Source organism: Drosophila ficusphila, unplaced genomic scaffold (assembly GCF_018152265.1).
Source record: "Drosophila ficusphila isolate 14025-0441.05 unplaced genomic scaffold, ASM1815226v1 contig_470, whole genome shotgun sequence".
NCBI lineage: Eukaryota > Metazoa > Arthropoda > Insecta > Diptera > Drosophilidae > Drosophila > Drosophila ficusphila.
In genome coordinates, this window is record NW_025064389.1 from 3061145 (window position 1) to 3083807 (window position 22663).

Consider the following 22663-nt stretch of genomic DNA (forward strand, 5'->3'; position numbering starts at 1 on the left):
GCCCGTCGCTGCCGTCACTATCGTCCCGAACGTATGCCTCCGGGGATGGGGCATACCGTGGTTCGTCGCAGTACCGAGGCGAACTGCCTTCGTAGCGGGTTCCATCATCGCTCCATGGGTCGCGTGGTCCGCTGGCCCACTCGTCGTCGCTGTCATCCGCAACATATGCCTCCGGGGGAGGGCCATAAAGTGGTGTGGCAGGACGGCGAGGGTGAGGAATTTCCCCATCGCGGTGAGGAGGGCTGGCGTTCGCGCTTTCGGGGTCTGCATCCGACTCGTTGGATGACCGGGGAGAAGGTGGCCTCGTTTGGGTGCGCTGTGCCTCGCGTTGGAGACGCGGGTCCCGGGGTTTGGGTGACGGAGCTCGTGGTGGAGTCGTGTCACTGTCACTGTTACTGCATAGATCGACTATCTCCGGGTGGTCCATGGTAGTTTTCTTGCTGAAAATTCCAAAACAGAGCCTTATCTACCTTAAGATATGAATATCCATATATATATATATATATATATATATATATGCGCAAAATAATCCTAAGGTCGGGCAGCAGCTTGCAGAACTCCTAACAGTAAATTAAGTCTTAAAGCAAACAATAGTTCGGTGGTTTATGCTTATAATCACCCCTCGATGATACTTGGTGTCGTCGCTTCAACTTCTTCGGCTGGAACGGGTAGACACGGGCCTTTTGGGTCTTCGGGGTCATCATCTTCGGACTCGCTGTTTCCTGTTGAGGAGGAAGAATGGAAAGCTTTTAAATCTGCGATATTGGCTAACCGCCCCTTTCGTTCGCCGGGGAGGCGTAACCGAACGATATTGGGAGAGGTGAAGGCCACAACTTTATATGGTCCATCAAACTGCGGCGCTAACTTGGCCGCGAATCCTCGGAAGCCTTTGAAAGGTGGTATTGTCGCACCAAAACAAAGGATCCTAGGACCGGACGCCATTCCCTGCGGCGGAGATTGTACTGACTACCCTGATCCTTGCTCGCTCTCTGTATGTTCCCCTGGACGATGCTTTAGATTTCTCGTAAGTGGTCTCTCTGTGTGGGCGTCTGTGGTACGGTTCCCGTTCCCGGGGTGACTTGGTCGTACCAAGCTTTGGGTAACCGCGGTTCTCTGCCTTGTAGCAGGAATGCCGGGCTGTATCCTGTCGAGTCGGAGGCACTAGAGTTCAATGCAAGAGTGATTTCGGGGATGAGAGTGTCCCATGTGTTTTGCTGGTCGCCTAGATACTGCGAGATCATCGTCTTGATCGTACGGTTCGCCCTTTCGGTGGAGTTTTCGCGAGGACAGTAGGGTGCTGTATACTGGAGTTCTACTCCTATACCTGATAGAAAGGTTCGAAATGCTTTGCTAGTAAATTGGGTGCCATTATCGCACACCATTTTCTTCGGTGCTCCAAAGTGACCTAGGACTCGTTCACGGAAGGCTCGAATTAGAGACGCCGAGGTTGCTTTATAATTATACCCTATTTAACTCCACGATAATATAGCTTTCTATCGATGAAACAATTTTTTAAATCAGACCAGTAGTTCCGGAGCCTATTCGCTGCAAACAAACAAACAAGCAAACAAACAAACAAATTTTACCTCTTTATAATATAAGTATAGATGGGGGCTGTATTATAAATGTCGCTTTCAAAATGTTTGCTGGGTATACCGCCTTACGTTACGGGCATATGTACGTACATTAATAAGCATGTGTTGTAAATGTCGCTTTCCAAATGTTTGCTGGGTACATACATTAATAAACATGCATTTGGTTTATACATATGTGTGTATGTATGGATATGTGTGTTTGGGGGACTTGGAAATACCCTGCAGTTCCAAAATAGCTTTTTCCTATATGAAATCCGCGAGGGAGCACTGAGGAAACGGGGTACGAAGGTATGCCCGCACCGAGGAATTGCGCGAGGAATTTTGTATGGGATTCAAGTTTTCTTCATAGGTGCAGCTCTCGATGAACTTTTTGGCCGTTTCATCGAACGATTCCTCGGTGCCTTATATGTACGAATTTTGTATGGAAAAAATTCGTATAAGGCATAGAGGAATTCGTAGCGGAAGTGGAAGCGGGGTTTTCCTCAAGGATCGCCCTTAGGGAAATCATATATGCCAATGTTCAAAATTTCATCCCCAAATTCATATGAAAAACAATATATATATATATTTTTTTATTTTATTTTATAAAATACCTTATTTTTGAACATAAGAGATAAGCACATTAAAAATATGAAATTCGAAAGTTTTTGTTTATCATTTATGTGGAGTATTTGCAGAACATCGGCTGTTTTGCGTCCATCTATGGTACAAAAAATATTTTCGTTATTACATATTTAATTTTTTAATTTAGCGCAAACTTACCTTTCAAACGAATTTATCAGACATACATGTGTATGGCTTAATCCTAAAAAGATTTAAATAAGTTTGTAGTAAAAAACATAATATTTTTGTAATATTAACGACACTTACATGATTTTTAAACATTTCCGCTTCCCGTTGCACAAATTAAGAAATTTGACAACATATTGTCAACGCACTACGCAAAAGAATGACGCAGCTCAATTTTATTTTTCATCCTTTTAGTATACCCTTCTTTTTAGATATAACCGACCATAAATGACACGGGAGTTATATTATATGTATCCACATACATTTGTAATCAATGTTATAGTTACCTAGGTTTCATAATTTAAATAATATTATATATATATATACATATATATATAATATATTATATGTTATATTATATTTATATTTGAAGAACTTTAACATCAGAAGAGTATACATAAGTCGAGCGCCCCTCAGCCGTATTTTCCATCGAAACCCAATTTTTTGTTTCTGACGGAGAATGACAACAGTGCAATTAGAAAAACGAAAGAATAGAAGACAAATTTGGAGTCGGGCCGCCGTCGGGTGCAAGCAACGAAATCGTATTATAAGAGTGAGGAAGAGAGGGAAACTTAGGAATATCCCTTTTCCTTTCCTACACACATGATTGGCAATTGCCAAAATTCACTTGTGAACAGCCGGAACTGCAGGGTATATTCTTTTTTTTTTATATATATAAAAATGGAGACAAAAAATGTGCGCAATCGCATCACATGAAAACGGCTTGACCGATTTGGCTGAAAATTGGTATGGAGATACATAGCTTAGAACCAGAAGAAGGTTATAGCATAAGAAAATTTTGGGAAAACCTTCTGGAAAAGTCGCTAGCGGCTCAACAGATGTACACAATGTTGTATGCAAAAAAAAGATCATAGCTGCGTTGATATTGTGTATGGATGAAGTCGGTAAAAAAATATTTAAACAAAAAAATCGAGCGAGCTTAAACAATTTGAAATAATGCCTGCTGTTAGACGATTAGGACTTGGACGGCGTTCGCGCAGTGTAATAAATAGTCAGAATTTCCGTAATAGTCGGACGCAAGAGGAACGTGCAGAAATAAATGCATCGACACGTGCCCGAATGGCACAGCTTCGCGCTGCACAAAGCCTACCTCAAGTCCTACAAAATAATATAGGATGAAGCGACCAACTAACCGACAGAATTTTTGAACTCACTGGATGTGCCAGGAACTCCGCCGCATAATTAGCAACTGAAGGTGGGATCAGTTATTATAATGCTACGGAATCTAAATCATCCAAAATTTTGCAACGGTACGCGGTTGTCCGTGAAGAAACTAATGAACAACGTGATTCAAGCGACGGCCATCAAGGGTAAATTTAGAGGAGAGGAAGTTCTTATCCCAAGAATTCCGATTATTCCATCAGATCTTCCATTCAAATTAAAGAGGATTTAGTTCCCAGTTCGATTGGCATTTGCGATGGCAATCAATAAATCGCAAGGCCAGTCGTTGGAAGTCTGCGGGATAAATCTGGAAAATCAATGTTTTTCACATACGTAGACTGTTCGCGTGTCGGGAAGTCTTCATCATTATTTCTTTTTGCACCGGATAACAAAACAAAAAATATTGTTTATCACATCGCTCTCCAATGATTTCGAGTCAAAAAAATTTCACAGAAGATTTGAATTACCAGTGTTCTATTATTACTATGGGGTTATATGAAATCGTGAAATTGAGGCGAGACAAAGTTCGCCGGGTCCGCTAGTTATATTATATATTCGCACTTTATTATTTGTAATCTGCAATAATTTTGGAAATTGTATATATTGTGGACTGAATTGTAAATGTCGCTCTCAAAATGTTGGCTGGGTATACCGCGAATAGAAGTGTGTGAATGTTTCTCCTTATGTACATATGTTGAGATGGTCAGGCATATGTACGTACATTAATAAGCATGCATCTGGATTTTAGGTGTTTATGTATGTATGTAAATGGGGAAATATAAAGAGCAAAGCCGGAAAATGGGAATACGAAAAAGAAGCCTGAATATGGCGATCATATGAAAGTGGAAATGGCAATACGAAAAAAGAAGCCGGAATAACGCGATCGTATGAAAGTGGAAATGGCAATACGAAAAAAGAAGCCGGAATATGGCGATCGTATGCACAAATGGAATTAGCCGATCAGACAGATATAGAAAGAAAATTGGGTTCTTGGGAAATATCTGACTGGTCGGCCACGGAAATATGGAAAATTCATACTTATCTTGTGAAACTTGAAAACTCCGCCAGTGGTCGCTGGTGGTAATTGGTGCAAATCCCTCTTTCCAAATTATCCGGTCGATGGATCAAATATGTAATCATGGGGCGGGTCTTCCGGTGGTCTCAATTTAGATTTAGGGTAGAATAAGAACGCTGGCCGAATTTCGTTAAACGTTATAAAATTCACTTTTTATTCACTATTTTCCGACTTCGCGATTACAGGTGTAGATTAGAACTAAACTTAAAATTACGGGGTGGACATTTCAAGAGCGGCTTGGAGAGTGGAGTGGAGACCCTTCACAGTGCGAGAGAGCGAGATGCAAGCGATCTGGAAGAGCGGCTCCCACGACTGTTAAGGCTCCAGGGCCGGTTGAAATGGATCTGGAAAGCGCCGCTTTGGCGCGAACACTTGATATTTATAAGACGCGATTTTTCCTCTTTGTCGGTCAACTTTTTATCAATCCCAGTGAAAAAACAATAAGCGTTTTTATTGCCGAAACGAAAAACTTTGCGATTGCAGTGGTTAATTCTTTGCGATGGTTTTTAGTGAAAAGACGAAAACGAGATCGATACGAAAGTTACGCAGTGCGTACGACAGGGAGTTCAAATTTCAACTAACTTTTAATTCCAAAAATTTCACTTACATGCTACCTAAAATACTAAGCGGGAGAGCGGCGGCCGAATTCGCCTGAGCGATAAAGCTTTATTTAGGCCCCGATCCCCGCTTTACATAAACATCAGAGAGAAATCTCCAAACACCGCCCCCTCTGAAGGGACGACGTCCTTCAGGACAACGCTGGAAGAAGAGCCAGCCGATGGATGGCTCGCCTGAATACCCCATCTGCCGTCTTGATGTCCGCCACTCGGACCTTCCCGTCAGCGCCGACGTGCACCGCTACTACGCGCCCGATCCTCCACTGCTGGGGCGGCAGGTTGTCCTCGCCGACGACGACGAGCGCTCCCACGTCGACGTTGTGGACCTCCTTGGACCACTTTTGCCTCGTCTGCAGGCTGGAGACGTACTCCTGGGACCATCGCTGCCAGAACCTGTGCCTGAGCGACGAGACACTGCGCCATCTTCGCAAGCAGGTCGGGCTGATCTGGTCCGGGAGTGCCGACGGTGGTGGTGCGACTAGCGGGCCGCCGATCAGGAGATGTCCGGGGGTGAGGGCTTCGCCGTCGCTGGGGTCGCTGCTTAACGCTCCGATGGGCCTTGAGTTCAGCACCGCCTCCACGCTGGCGAGGAGAGTTCCGAGCTCCTCCGCGGTCAAGAGGTCGTGACCGACCGTCCGAAGGAACAGGTGCTTTGCAGACTTCACACCTGCTTCCCATATACCGCCGAAGTGAGGTGCTCTGGGCGGTATGAACGCAAACTCGCATCCTTTTTTTTGACGCGAATGCTTCGATACCGCCCCCTGCTCCTCCAGACGGGCCCGGAACTCTCTCAGATGTCGATCCGCGCCGACGAAGTTGGTCGCGTTGTCGCACCACACTTTTTCCGGAATCCCGCGACGACTCACGAACCTTTGAAAAGCCAATAAAAGTGCATCAGTGGTAAGGTCAGACACTAACTCTAAGTGGACCGCTTTGGACGCAAAACACACAAACAAGGCCACATATGACTTGTACGGTGGTTTACCACGGATGCGATACGTTGTGCTAAATGGCCCACAAAAATCGACGCCACAGATATTAAATGGGCGGAGAGCTCGGAGTCTGTCTGATGGCAAGTTCCCCATAATTTGCGTCAAGAGCTGCGGCTTGCATCGAAAGCAGCGCATGCACGAACGAACTGTTCGGCGACATACGTCTTGAGCATTGACCAACCAGACTTTCTCTCGCAGGAGACTCACAAGAGCTCGAGGACCAGCGTGACAATTTGTAACGTGCAGATACGACACGTAGGTTTTAACAAACTGTGAGCTTTTTGTTAGCAACAACGGAAATTTGGCTTCGTACGGGATGGGAGCATTCAATAACCGACCACCAACTCGCAATAATGTCGAAGAGCACCAATCTGATTTATTTTCCTGCACAAAGGGATTTAGCTTTTGAATTTGCGTTGATACCGGTTTCTTTTTCCGAATTTTGCCTATGTCGTCACTGAATTCGGGAGATTGGATGACTTTTACAATTTTCTCGAACGCAGAATTCAATTCTCTTGGCGTAATGCTTTTTTCGAAAGGCTGTCAAACTTTCTTACACCTCCGAATAAATCTGAAAACCCACACGAAAACTCTCAGCAGCTTCAGGTGCGACGAAAAGGACTCGATTTTCTGAAGCAGGTAGTTGGGCTCTGGTGTGACAACAAGAGTTAACGCCGACTTGCGTAACTCACTCGACACAACTTCTGAAGGAAGTTCGAAATGCTGATTTACAGGCCAACTACTTTCTGTGTCGAGCAAAAATGACGGCCCAGCGAACCAAATGGACGTTAAAAGATCTTCAACGTCACATCCTCGAGACACTATATCCGCTGGGTTAACGTGTCGCCAAATTGCATTCTCCGACCACTCTTGGATCTCAGCTACTCGGTTTGAGACGAAAACGGACAACGACGAAGGATGAGTTTTGATCCAATGCAGAGTGATCTCGGAGTCGGTCCATAGGACCACTTTTTTGATAGGGCAATTTAGTAATGGCCTTACACGATTAAGAAGATCTGCTAGAAGGTGAGCTGCACACAGCTCAAGGCGAGGCAAAGTTTTCGTCTGGAGGGGAGCTACTTTGGATTTGGCAGTCACTAATGACACTTTTAAACCTTCAGCAGTTTGAGTGCGAACGTAGATGCACGCTCCATATGCTCGCATGGAAGCGTCAGCGAAACCGTGTATTTCAATCGGGACTTGCGGATCTGTATGAACGAATCGCGATACCTTGACTTTGGGCAGTTGCAGCAGAGTTGCTTTAAAGGCTTCCCACGACGTTTGTAGCTGCATCGGTAGCGACTCGTCCCAATCTAATTTTCGAAGCCACAGCTCCTGTAGAAGCATCTTTGCCTTCGTGACCAAAGGACACAACAGGCCCAGTGGATCGAAAAGTCTCGCAGTCACGGAGAGTATGTTTCGTTTTGTCGGACGAAGATCCTGGAAAGAGTCATCCAACCGAAATTGGAAGTAATCTTTACCAGGTAACCAAACCACTCCAAGAGTTTTAGTCACATCTGAGTCAGCCAATAATGTCAAGATAGCGCTGTCAGATGCGGAGATCTCTGGGCAGTTCGAAAACCACTTTGCCAATTCGAAACCTGCCTTTTGCAAAACCTGAGAAACTTCCTCACGAAGGCTTTGCAGGTTCTCAACGCATCCGGCGCCTGTCAACAAATCGTCAACATAAAAATCTTCCTGAATGACTTTTGCGGCATTTGGATACTTAGCTTGCGCCATCTCTCCAAGCCGCATTAAACACCGGATTGCCATGAAGGGTGCTGGCGATGTTCCGTATGTCACGGTATTTAACCTGAAGATCTTCAGAGACTCAGAGGGATCTCGTCTCCACACTATGAGCTGATAGTTTCGGTCAGCTTCGTCCAGCATCACTTGGCGATACATCTTTTTAATGTCCGCTGCAAGGGCGAACCTGTGCATTCTGAACCAAAGTAGCGTCGAATACAGCTCCTCTTGAATAGTGGGGCCTACCATCAAGATATCATTCAACGCAACCTGCGTCGATGTGCGGCTTGAGGCATCGAACACCACTCTCAACTTGGTTGAGGTGCTTTGAGGCCGCAGCACGCATTGGTTCGGAATGAAATAGTGTGGGCCATCTGGAATTCTATTATCAGTAGAGGACATATGGCCCATTGACGCATATTCCTCCATGAAGTCCAGATACATTTTTTTAAGGAAGGATCTTTGGACAATCTCCTTTCCAGCGACAAAAATCTACGTTTCGCAACTTCATACGAAGAACCAAGAGAATCTTTGAGTATTCTTCTCAAAGTGTTGTTCACAAAGTTGCTGCTCAGGAGTATGGACTTTAGCCTTAGGCGGCAAGTCCTCCACAGACCAAAATTTCTGCAGGGTTGTGTCGATTGACTCCAACGCTTCTTCCTGGCAGCTGAGATGTACCGACTTTTCTGCCTTATTTTGGGAAGTTCAGGCCCCTGCTTTATCTGGCCGACTGACAGAATTTCAAAAAACGAATCTGCGCCGATAAGCATGTCTATTTTTTGGGGCTTGAAGAAGAATGGATCTGCCAAATTAATATTTTCAGGCACCCTCCACCCGCTGGTGTTCACCGCTTGATCCGGATGGTAACCAGAAATATTCTTTAAGATATAAAAATCGGACGACAACTGGCTGCTCCCTACTCGCGACTTCACTATTGTATGTATTTTCTTTGTTGCTTGGGCATTAGTTTGACCAATGCCCCGCAAGCTCATACACACATCCTCTCTTTTAATTTGTAGTCTCTGAGCGAGCTCGTCGGTCACAAAATTTATTTGTGAACCAGAGTCAAGCAACGCTCGAGCCACAAAAAAATTCGCCACTTTTCGATAATACGCTCACGATAGCTGTGGCAAGAACGACTCTATCCGAAGCAGTCGCATGCAAAACATGTGAAGTGGATGGAGTCTCTTGCATGAGCGTGGGCTGAGGAGGAGGCGGCAACGCGAGATTTGTCTTAGGCGAGTATATGTGCAGCAAAGTGTGGTGTGAAGATTTGCACACCCTGCACCTGTTCAATTTGCATTTCTTGACCGTGTGACCCTTGCGAAGGCAGTTGATGCATAAGGGCACTTTCTTGGCAAAATCGAACCTCTGCTGCACTGTTAGAGCTGCGTAAGAAGCGCAGTTTCCTACTTGATGCTCTGCTGATGTGCAAAACACACATAAGGAAGAGTCGTCCCTGGCAGCGATCAATGAAAAACTTTTATTTTCCCTCTTCTTCGGAAAAGTCTGGCTTGGCTGAACATTTTTCGGCTTGGAAGCCTCTTCGGCGACCATGTGTTGGTATCGCCTGTCCAGAGCCGACTCACATTCGCTCCAAAGAGGAAGCGAAGTATAGTCCAACTGTTCTTCCCACTTTCTTTTTGTTCCTGCATCGACTTTGCTCATGATTAGATGAATGAGGATGGCATTCGTTATACGTTTGTCATCCCCAATGGACAGCAACGAATCGTATAGAGCTCTGACTGTGTCGATCAGGTTCCTCAAGGCTGTAGCTGATGGCTGGGACATTTTTGGCAGATTAAAAAGTGTCGATATATTGTCGAAGAAAATCAGACAATCATTATCGTACACCCGCTTCAGGCTAGCCAGGGCCTTGGGATAGTTAGCCGCGGTGACTTGAAATGCCCTGACTGTGCTAGACACGATATCAAATGGTTAAATTTTTCAATATCGTGCAGAGTGTCATCTTTATCAACAAACGTTTCAAAAAGGCTTATAAAGTTTTTAAACTCGGAGTGCTTTCCGCTAAATGTTGGAAGAGACACGCTCGGCAGGCGGCATTGGGGAGTGCGCCTTGCCGGTGGAGCGGATTCATTGACGCTCGTACGCCTGCTTTTATTTATTAGAGAAATTAGCAAAGACTTGGCCAATACTGCGGTCTCTTCCAATTCTTCCCGAAACAAATCCTCTGGGTCTCTCGCTTCGATTTGATTCTGAATTGTCGAAGCATTTTCAATGTGCGAACTTAATATTTCCAAACGACATTCTAATTCGACTGGATTCAAAGATAATCTACCCTCTTCCAAATATTGTTGAGTTCGGGATATACTTCGCATAATTTCGTCTCGTTTATTTTTAAGCGCTTCGATTTCTTTGTTGCTCATTGTGATTTATTATTTGATTAAATTTGGTTTGAAATCGAAAGGCTGGGAATTAATTTTTATTCAAATAACAAAAATCAAAATAAAAAACAGTGTGTGCGTACAAAGTACACATGTCAGAAGTGAAACTTCTTTGGCGAACTAATTTATCAGTCTTGTCTATATTTATACAAATCTAAAACTTTAGATTTCCGAGACTTAAAGAAAGGGAAAAAGGAAGATATGTTAGTATTTTAATTGTCATTAAAATATTAAAAGTGTTAAAAATTAATATAAATTATAAATTTAGATTTTTAAATTTATTTCTTCAATATTTACACTATTCGACACGTTTCCTATGAGTATTGTTTTTTAAAAACAAGAAAATAGGCTAGCTTCGGCTTGCCGAATACCCTTGCAGTCATCAAATATGTCGAACAAAATGCATAAAGGCTGAACAACAACGAAGCTAGGACGATTTTGCTATTCATTATACCCTTGCAGAGCAAAGGGTACTATAATTTTGGCCAGGAGTTTGCAACGCAGTGAAGGGAGACACCTCAGACCCCATAAAGTATATATATTCTTGATCAGCATCACGATCTGAATCGAAATATGTCTGTGAGTCTGTCCGTCTGTCCTCCTGTCGGTTTCTATGTAAACTAGTCTCTCAGTTTTAAAGCTATCTCGCTGAAACTTTCGCAAAAGGTGTGCAGTTATTGCACGCAGTATATAAGTCGGAACGAGCCGGATCGGCCGACTATATCGGATAGCTCCCATACAAGAGAATGAAATAAAAGAGTGTTGCCGCGTTGTTTTTGATCAGATCGACTTGATTCCTTCCAGATGGCGTTTTCTAACTGCTATTGAATTTCGTATTAAATTTTATCAAAATCGGATAACTCTATCATATAGCTGCCATAGGAGAGATCAAAAAATATACATATAAATAATGAAAAAAATTATAATGTCGTGGTTTTTAATGCCATGAGCATGATTTTTGGAACATCAAGTTTTTTAATTCCTCTTAAATCGAGAAAAAAATTTCATAAAAATCGTAGTACTCCGATTCATATAGCTGCCATAGGAGAGATCGAAAAATCTATATATAAATAACGGAAATAAAAACATAACATCGTTGTTTTTCATCAGACAATCATGATTTTTGAAATAAAGAATTTTCTAATGAGTCTTGAGTTACAATTTAAATTTCATCTTTCTTTCTTGTTGTCTATAGATCATATGGCAGCTATATGATATAGTTGTCCGATTTTGATCAAATTTAATTCGTAATTCAAGAGTCGTGGAAAAACTTTATATTCCAAAAATCATGCTTATCCGTTGAAAAACAACGACGTTATAATTTTTTTTCCACTATTTATATATATTTTTTTCGATCTTTTGTATGGCAGCTATATGAAAGAGTTATCCGATTTTGATAAAATTTTATCCGAAATTCAATAGTAGTTAGAAAACTCCATCTTGAAGAAATCAAGCCGATCTGATCAAAAACAACAGCATGAAAATTTTTTGTTTCACTCTCTCGTATGGGAGCTATCAGATATAGTCGACCGGTCCTGCCCGTTCCGACTTATGTACATATATGTATACTGCTTGAGATAACTACACACCTTTTGGGAAAGTTTTAGCAAGATAGCTTTAAAACTGAGAGACTTGTTTACATACATAGGAACAGACAGACGCACAGACGTACATTCGTATTTCGAATCTGATCGTGATGCTGATCAAGAATATGTATGTATACTTTTTTGGGTCTAAGGTGTCTCCTTCACTGCGTTGCAAACTTCTGACAGAAATTATAATACCCTTTGCTCTGCAAGAGTATAATAATATAGTAAAAACATCTGAGAAGACAATAAATTCTTTCCGGTAAAGTTTTTCGCTTGAAAAACATGGCAATGTTCTAAAAACGGGTTGTCTCGCAGCTATTTTAACAAATAACAAGGTAGCATTTTTAAAAAAGAATAAATTTCCTAGCCCATTTTTAGCAATAGCCCCTAAAGCGCAACTTTAACAGTTATAAGTTAAAATCTGGAACTTTTATAGTTATCATTAATTTACAATGATTTTGTATAAATTTATATTGAGGTCAGGTATTTTTACTATTAACAAAAAATCACGAGGAATTTAATTTAATATTCAACATCTGACTATATTATTTTTAAACAAGAAAAGAAGCTTATGATATACCCTTGCAGTCATCAAATACATACATATGTATTTACATACATATGTATGTCGAACAAAATACAACATCGAAGCTATGACGATTTTCCTATTAATTTTCCATATTTTCGACTATTGTTTATATGGCAGCTTTATGACATGGTTATACGATTTCGATAAAATTTAATTCGTAATTCAAGAGTGGTTAGAAAACTCTATGTTCCAAAAATTATGCTTCTCTGATGAAAAAAATGGATAAGAATTAAGGTGCCAATCAAAAATAGTTAATGCATAGTTAAGCTGTAATAAGCTAATACATCAATTAAACTGTTAATATCTGTATGCAACCTGTTCAATTAGAATTTCTTTTGACACTCACACCTCTCACCCTTTTTTCTACTGCTGTAAATTAATTCGTTTTGGCACAGAAAGGATTTCGGCTTAAAAATCGTCTTCTTGCTCAAGTAAGCATACATACATACCCTGCAGTTCTGGCTGTCACCTGGCGTCTTTTGGCATACAAGCAATCAATGTGTAGAAAAGGAAAAGGGATATTCCTAAGTTTTCCCCTCTTTCTCACTCTTCGAATATGATCTCGTTGCTTCCACCCGACGGCGGCCCGACTCCAAATTTGTCTTCTATTCTTTCGTTTTTCTAATTGCACTGTTGTCATTCTCCGTTAGAAACAAAAAATTGGTTTTCGATGGAAAATACGGCTAAGGGGCGCTCGACTTATGTATACTCTTTTGATGTTAAAGTTCTTAAAATATTAAATATAATATATATATAAAGTTATATACAGATATAATATATTTTATATATACAACATTATTTAAATTATTGAACCAGGATAACCATAACATAACATTGATTGCAAATATAGATATAATATAACTCGCGTGTCATTTATGGTCGGTTATACCCAAAAAAGAAGGGTATACTAAAAGGGTGCAAAATAAAATTGAACTGCTCATTCTTTTGCGTTGTGCGTTGACAGTAAGTTGTGAAATTACTTAATTTGCGCAACGGGCAGCGGAATTGTTTAAAAATCATGTAAGTGTCGTTAATATTACAAAAATATTATGTCTTTTACTACAAACTTATTTAAATCTTTTTAGGATTCAGCCTGTATGTACGGCAAATTCGTTTGAAAGGTAAGTTAGCTTTAAATTAAAAAAATTAATACATATATAATATGTAATAATAAAAAAAATTTTTTTACCATAAATGGACGCAAAACAACCGATGTCCTGCAAATATTCCACATAAATGGTAAACAAAAACTTTCTAATTTCATATTATTTATGTACTTATCTCTTATGTTTCAAAATAAGATTAATTAATAAAATAAAAAAATATATATATATACATATATTGTTTTTCATATGAATTTGGGGATGACATTTTAGACATTGGGCTAGATGACAACATCGCCTCCACGTCAGCAACGAAAGCATCTATAGCTTATACGAATTTTCTCTATACAAAATTCGTATAAGCCATCGATACCTTGCTCGATGACTCGGACAAAATGGTCATCGAGAGCGACATGCATGTCAAATCCTTAAATGCCATACAACAACTTTATATGAAATGACATCAGTGCGGATCCAGGTGCTTCGGACACTGACATCAGTGGGTAGTCGTCCATGTCATCCACGACAAGGCACTTTTGGAACTGCAGGGTACATACGCACTTACTTGTTCTCACACACGCAACCGTATTCTATTTTTAAATTTTTACGCTCTCAACTTTGTGCGAGCGCGCTGAGAGCGAGAGAGGATAGAAGAAGATAGAGAGATCGTTCGTCAGTGGTTAGAGAGGGATGGGGATGTGTCGCGTAACCGAAAAATGTGACGCGTAACCGAGAAATGTGACGCGTAACCAAAAAAAGTGTGACGCAAAATTTTTTCCAACGCCGATAAAGAAGTTTCACTTCAAAAATTTTAATTTATTCTTTATTATTTAAACAAAAATAAAAAAAAACAAACGAGTGGTATATGCCGAACGTCTACACTGTAGGGGATTTGTCGAATAAATTTAACGAAGTCGTTTAGAATAATATTAATTAATTTATTAATTCCGTACGGAACTAATAAACCCCACGCAAAAATTGTAGAGGAGCACACGCTCAGCGCAAACACCGAAAACACAGCGATAACACCAAAAACGCTTGCAATAGCCAGCGACCGAAAACGAAAAGCGCGAAAGCGAGATCAAAAAACACTGGCAGCGCTGCGTGGGTGATAGTGCGTGTGTGTGTATGTCTGTATTTAGCTGGCGGCTCACTCTTTGGAAATGCCGACTAGCGGAAAATGATGCACTGACCGATATATAAGGGCAACGAATATATAAGCGTGATGCAGAAGCGCGGGAAATGGCGCTAAGGCTTGGGAAAATGGCGGAAAAGCGCGGCGAATTTGGTAATGAAAAATGCGCGCACAGGTTTTTTCCGCAATTTTCTTTGCACAATAGTTCACTGGATGCACTATTAACCCTTTCATGCCCACTGTTGCCTACAGGCAACATTGACTTTTTGAAGTTTAAATCGGTTAATAATTTGTATCAACTGTCAATGACAACAGACGTGTTTTTATATCGCTCCGCCGAGTAACTAAAAATACATCGGAAATATCAGATTTCTATTTCGCGAAATTCGCTCAGGGTACGCGTGGGTACTCCTGCTCATGTTGCCTATATCTAATTGCTAATATAAGTGATATAATACAGTTTTTTCACAAATTTTGCCACGCGCGATAAGCTCAAATAAATGAGCGGCGAGCAAAATAATGAGCGTAGAAGCTCCGTAAACCAAAGAAATGCTTGTTATGCTTATTTCTCAACCCGCGATACCGAAGTAGAGAAAACGTCTACAAAGAGCAACCCGGCCCTACTGACCGTCGAAAGCACGAGAGCCCGCTCTCTATCACCAGCCCTACTCATTCCAACTCCTACATCTTGGAGTTATCAATGCCAGACCCCACCACCACCGGCTTCTATGGGAGACGCACCAACAACAAGCAGTGCTTCAATTTCTACTACCTCAGCAATAGTAACGGCAACAACTAAAGCAACGACCAATATTCCGAAAACGGTGTCAACGGCTCCATCGCAAACTGTAACAGCAACAAAAACCGTAAGCTTTGATAAGCAACAAGCGGTTCCGGCCATACAGACCGGTATGGATCGCTACATCCAGATAAAGCGTAAGCTTAGTCCGCAGAACACGGTTGGTAACAAACCAAAGATCAACCGTACAATCCAAGCCAAGGAAAAAACCAGTATTTCAAACAACAGCAACCGATTTTCCCTCTTAGCAGATGGTGAGAACCAAGCTGAGCCGGAGCAAGTGACCCAAAAGAAACCAAAGCCCCCACCTATTTACATTAGGGAAAAAAGCTCAAACGCCCTGGTCAACAAAATTGTTGCGCTGGTCGGGGACGAAAATTTTCATGTTGTTCCGCTTATTAAAGGGAACATCCACAAAACCAAAGTTCAGACGAAATATGAAGAACACTTCCGAGCTGTTTCCAAATACTTGGAGAAAACGAAAAAGAATTTTTACACCTACCAACTAAAAAGTAGCAAAGGGCTACAGGTAGTACTAAAAGGAATCGAACCCGACGTCTCCCCCTCTGAGATACTAGAAGCCCTTAAAGACAAGGGATTCTTTGCTAAGAATGTTAGCAATATTATCAACAAAAATAAAAAGCCGCAACCTCTCTTTAAGGTCGAGCTCGAGCCAGATAGCAAAACCCTAAGGAAAAATGAAGTGCACCCGATCAACAAGCTGCAGTTCTTACTGCACCGGAGGATCACAGTGGAAGAACCACACAAACGGAACGGCCCAGTGCAATGTACAAATTGCCAGGAGTTTGGGCACACCAGGACATACTGCACACAGCTACGCGTAAACAAAATACACAAAATGTGTATTTTAAATCAAAAACTACGCCAGACGTATTTTTCGCCAAGGCAGCCAGATCTTCGTTCGGTCCGCTCAGTACCACCACCGGCATCTCCTACGCTGATGCTCTACGAACGGGCATGGAAAAACCACTTCAGCCACACTCAGAAAACGCTAAACAGGTACCACCCCAGCCACAAAGCAATTTGGAAACTATGATGTTTACCATGCAACAAAGTATGATGGAGTTCATGTCATTTATGAAAGCAACCATGCAAACGCTGGTCCAGAACCAGAATATGGGGATGCAGCTGCTTGTATTACAGCAGTCCAAATAATAAATGACCAATCTAAGAATATCCATGTGGAATGCCAACGGCATTTCACGGCATAAACTGGAAATAACACAATTCCTAAATGCAAATCACATCGACGCCATGTTGCTGGTTGAAACTCACCTCACAAGCAAATATAACTTCCATATACGGGGGTATACCTTCTACCGCACAGATCATCCCGATGGAAAAGCCCACGGCGGCACCGGCATCTTAATTAGAGAACGCATCAAACACCATTTTCACCAAAGGTTTGCAACAAATTACTTGCAAGCCACGTCTATAAAAGTGCAGTCAGGAAACGACAACCTTTGCACCGCCGCTGTCTACTGCCCACCTCTCTTTACAATCTCTGAAGGTCAATTCATGGATTTCTACAACTCACTTGGGGATCGCTTCATAGCTGCTGGAGATTACAACGCAAAGCATACGCACTGGGGATCACGCCTCGTTACTCCCAAGGGAAGGCAACTTTATAATGGACTTATAAATGTGAGAACTAAGTTGGACTACGTTTCTCCTGGTAGCCCCACATATTGGCCAGCAGATCCTAGAAAGATCCCAGATCTAATTGATTTCGCGGTTACAAAAAACATCCCACGCAAACCCGATCTCTCATCAGACCACTCTCCATTGTTGATAACCCTTCTTCAAAGCCCAGAAATTACATACTACACCTACAGGCTGACGTCGCACAGAACTGACTGGATGAAATATAGGAAGTACGTCAGTTCCCACATTGAGCTTAACACCCAGCTCAATATCGAAGAGGACATCGACTGCTCTACCGCCGCCCTGGAAGAGGTACTCGTCACAGCAGCCAGGATCTCAACACCACAACGACATGATGTGCAAACAAAGAAGTTCAAAACCAACCTGCAAATCGAACAGCTCGTTCTGGAAAAGAGGCGTCTGCGAAGAGCGTGGCAAACCAGCAGATCGCCATGCTCAAAGCAACGTCTAAATGAAGCCACCAGCAAACGTCTAAGTGAAAACGCACAACTGAGATATATCGAGAAACTCTCTCCAACAAGTGCAAAGCATCCTTTGTGGAGGGCTCACCCAAATCTAAGCTCTCCGGCTGAAACCGTCTCCCCGATAAGAAATTCTTCTTCTTGAATTTCTACCGGAAATCCAAACTGAAAGCGAATCCACAATACCATCGTTTCGACCGAATGAGATCACCAAAGTCATCCAGAGGCTAAAACCGAAAAAGGCTCCCGGCGGTGACCAAATAACTCCAAAAATGATAATTGAACTTCCAAACTGTGCTATTGAGGTCATCTGTAAACTCTTCAATGGGATCATAAGTCTTGGCTACTATCCAAAAAAATGAAAAAAGTCAATAATTATAATGATACTGTAGATCCAAAACGGGGTCTACTGCTAACGTGGCCCTGTGCCACAAGCAACTTCAGAGCAAAAATATCAATAATATAATTGAAGGCCAACTTGCGTAAGCGGACGGGACAGACAGTGTAATGAATTTGCGTGTGCTTCAGTTTCAGTTCTTTTCTCAAGTGGTCGTTATAATTTCCAATATTTGTTCTTAAGCTAAGCGCAGGCATAATTGCGCGTGTATATGTAAGCATGCAAATCATAGATAACAACAAGATAATTGGAGAATGAGCGAATTTCAATATGCAAGAGAGATTCAAGTGAGAGTTAAAGAGCGTAATATTAGCTTAAGAGTAGTACTTCAGGTAATTCAGATCGAGCTTAATATAAGAGTACCTTAGTTAACTATAATTACATATATATCTAATTAGTAAAACTTCAAAATATAAAATGAAATGATTCAACATCGGCCGCGTTGAAGGGCTGCAAGGCTTCAATGTTCATCCACTGGCAACGGAGCTAATCGACGTATAGATCGCTTGAAAACGCCAGATTTAGTTCTGACGATCGCCACTCGAACCTTTCCATCCTCGCCTTTGATGACCTCCTCGATGACTCCTAGTAGCCACTGCTGAGGCGGACTGTTGTCCTCGTGGACCACGACGATTGTTCCAATTTTTACGTTGTGGCTCTCGCTTAACCACTTCTGTCGTTGCTGCAGGCTCAGGACGTAGTCGTTTTGCCAGTCTACCCAAAACCGTTGCTTGACGGCGGATATCAGTTGCCATCTCTTCAAGTAGCTCAGTTTGTCGTCTGTTACTGGCTGACTTGACACGAATGGCAGCGCAACGAGCGTTGTTCCGACCAACAGATGAGCTGGAGTTATTGCCTCGCCGTCGTTTGGGTTGGAGCTGTCCACGACCATGGGCCTCGAATTGAGAATGGCTTCCACCTCTACCAAGACGGTGTTCAATTCGTCTTGCCGGAGCACTGCGCTGCCCACGGCCTTGACCATTAAACCCTTCGCCAACTTCACGGCCGCTTCCCATAGGCCGCCAAAATGGGGCGCTCGGGGCGGGATGAACGAGAAGGTGATCCCACGCGTGGCTGCGAACTCCGTTATGGCATCCTGGTTGGCAATGAAATGGTCCCTGAACTCCTGCAGCATTCGGGAAGCACCGACAAAATTGGTGGCATTGTCGCAGAAAATTTTCTGGACACGTCCACGCCGGCCAACAAACCTAGACAAACACATAATAAATGATTTAGATGTGAGGTCTGAAACAAATTCTATGTGAACAGCTTTAGAGGAAAAACAAACAAATATGGCAATATACATCTTTACCGCTGACTTCCCTCTAATTCCTAAGGTTACGAAAATTGGACCACAAAAGTCCACTCCACTGACTTCGAACGGCCTATTGCCGTGAAGACGATCAGCAGGTAAATTTCCCATTATTTGGGTTGCCAAGACTGGCTTATAGCGAAAACAATGTACACACTGCCGTACAATGCTATTACACGCTTGACGAGCGTTTACCAACCAAATTTGCTGCCGAAGAATAGCCATCAAAGCACGTGGACCTGCATGACAATTCGAACGATGCAAGTATTGCAGGTATATTTTAACGAACCGGCTATCTTTTGGCATGAGCAACGGGAACTTAGCATTGTGTGGCACAGGAGCTTTTAACAAACGACCGCCGACTCTAAGCAGCCACCACACATGCTTGCCATCTTGATGAGGATACACGAATGGATTAAGTTTCTGAAAACTTGGTTGTAACGTCAAGGATTTATTTAGCCTCGCAATTTCATTTGCGAACTCGATTCGCTGCAATGCGGACACCACTGCTAAAAACGCTGAACTCAGTTCTTCCGCTGATGGCACGAGTGAAGTCTGTTTGTGCGATTTTCCATTGATAAATCGGAACATATATGATACGATGCGCAGAATTTTCAAATATGACGAAGATTTGTCAACAAGGTCCAAAAAAGGATTATCCAGTGCATCGGCCGCGATCAAGACTGTGGCATCCTTCCGCATCTCTAGCACAGAGAGATCGTTGGGGGGTTCTAGGTGGTAGTTTACTGGCCAAGAGGTTTTATTTTCCTGTAAGAAATTTGGACCCGTAAACCAAATTGATTCCCTGAGCTCACTAGTTGAGCAGCCACGTGACAGGATGTCCGCTGGATTCGCGTTGGTAGGCACATGACGCCAGACAGCTTGTGAAGTCAATTCTTGAATTTCTGCTACACGATTCGCAACAAATGTATTTAGGTATGATGGGTGCTTCTTGATCCAATACAGCACCACCTCAGAGTCCGACCACAAAAAAACGTCGTCCACTGGTGAGTTCAACAGATCCCTAACTTCACTCCATAGCTTCGCCAGTAAGTGAGCAGCGCATAATTCCAACCGAGGCACAGACTTGGTTTTGAGAGGTGCCACTCTCGACTTGGCTGTGAGCAATCGGGTAAACGTTCCCTTCCGATGCTCCACTCTGACATAAATGCAGCAGCCGTATGCTCTCTTTGACGCATCGGCGAATCCGTGAATTTGGTATTTAATATTCTTTCTAATTCCGATATGTCGAGGTATGTTAAGCGAGTCTAGATTCGAGAAGCAATTAGTCACCGATTTTAATTGCTCAATTAGATCTGTGGGCAATGCTTCATCCCAATCTAACTTATGCAGCCAGACTTCTTGAATGAGAATTTTTGCACGAGTAACAATTGGACACAATAATCCAAGTGGGTCATACAAACGTGCTACAAACGATAGAATAGACCTCTTAGTCGGCACAAAATCGAGTGAAAGATGGTCTGCAGAGTATTTGAACACATCACTTCTGGGATTCCAAATCAAACCCAAAGTTTTGGTGTCTTCTTGCGACCCAATTGTAATGGACGCATCAGAAACTTGGAATTGTTGGCAGTTGGAAGACCATTTGGCTAAACCAAATCCAAATGGTTTTAATACAGAGTCCAACTCCTGCTGCAATAGCCCTAATTCCTCTGGCGTTTCTGCTCCCGCTAATAAATCATCGACATAAAAATCATTCGCAAGTGATTTCGATGCTAATTTATGCGATGTTGCGTGTATGTCACTCAGATATTTCAGGCACCGGATAGCCAAGAAAGGTGCTGACGCAGTGCCGTATGTAACCGTGTTCAATTGATATATTTGTAATTGATCTTTCGGGTTTTCTCTCCAGAGGATTAATTGGAAACATCTCTGGGTCTCGTCAATTTCCACTTGACGGTACATCTTAGTGATGTCTGCAGTAATTGCGTAAGGATTCAATCGAAAACGAAGCAAAGTTGCGTAGAGAGATGGTTGGATCGTTGGACCAACCATAAGTGTGTCATTAAGCGACATTTGTGATGACGTTTTGCTTGACGCATCGAAGACGACTCGCAACTTTGTTGAAGAGCTTTGCGGTCTGAGCACACACTGGTATGGGATAAAATAATGTGGCTCACTCGGGACTGTGTTACTGATTGCACTCATATGACCAAGAGAAATGTATTCTTTCATAAAAGAAATATACATGTCTCGGACTTCCGCTTGTTTTTCCATTCGCCTCTTCCGGCCAAGAAATCGCCTCTTAGCTGTCTCAAAGGACGAGCCAAGACAAGTCGGACTAGATTTAAACGGCAATTTAACACTTAACCTGCCCGAAGGTAATCTGTTCACAGATTCAGTGAACGATTGCTCGCAAAGTAGCTGTTCCGGGGTATATAAGTTTGGATTCGCAGTATTTGGAGCTTGCTCCAACTCCCAGAACTCCTGTTTCACGTAAAGTTAAAGACTCATCTTTAAGAAGATCGAAGAAAGCGTCTGCCCCAAGCAGCAAGTCTACGCGTTGCGGCTTATGAAAAAGGGGGTCAGCGAGATCAATATGACTTGGAATGTCAACATTTTCTACAAGCCTTTCGGGTTGATAGGACGTGATAGATTTTAATATACTTAATTCAGTCATCGTTTCAAAGGAATTCAAACGAGAGGCAATATCGGTTTGAACTGCATGGCGAATGGCCGATTTTGTTTTGCCTATGCCTACTAAATTTATATCTTTGCGCGATTTGGGTAATTTCAAAATATTGGCCAGGTTTTCGGTAATAAAATTGACCTGGGACCCAGAGTCTAAGAGTGCTCTGGCCATATGGTAAGATCCCAACTGATCTTTTATTTTTACAACTGCGGTGGCTCATACGACTTGGTCAGAATCACTAGCAGCGAGATTGGCGGACGACACTTGACTAGATGTCGAAGTTTGTGCTGGTGGAGCTTGAGATTCTGTTACATACCTATGCAGTAAAGTATGATGCGGCTTTGAACAGACTCTGCAAGTGCTCGACTTGCAGGTAGTAACTGTGTGGCCTTTTCGTAGGCAATTTATACACAGGGGGAACGATTTTACAAACTTAAAACGATTATAGCATGGGATAGCAGCAAAGGAGGAACAAGATTGAATGAAGTGATCCTCCGATTTGCAAAACGAGCATTTTGGATTATGCTGTTCATTTGGC

At 42.4% G+C, this 22663-nt stretch overlaps 1 protein-coding gene across 1 annotated transcript; it reads right to left on the reverse strand.

Moving 5' to 3' along the window:
* Positions 1–5389: 5389 nt before the first annotated feature.
* LOC122320358 lies at positions 5390–8440 on the reverse strand. Its single transcript, XM_043208551.1, has 2 exons — positions 8064–8440; positions 5390–6128 (listed from the first exon to the last, which is right to left on the reverse strand). The coding sequence occupies exons 1-2, from the start codon at positions 8438–8440 to the stop codon at positions 5390–5392; spliced, it is 1116 nt and encodes a 371-aa protein (XP_043064486.1).
* Between the last annotated feature and the right edge of the window lie 14223 nt (positions 8441–22663).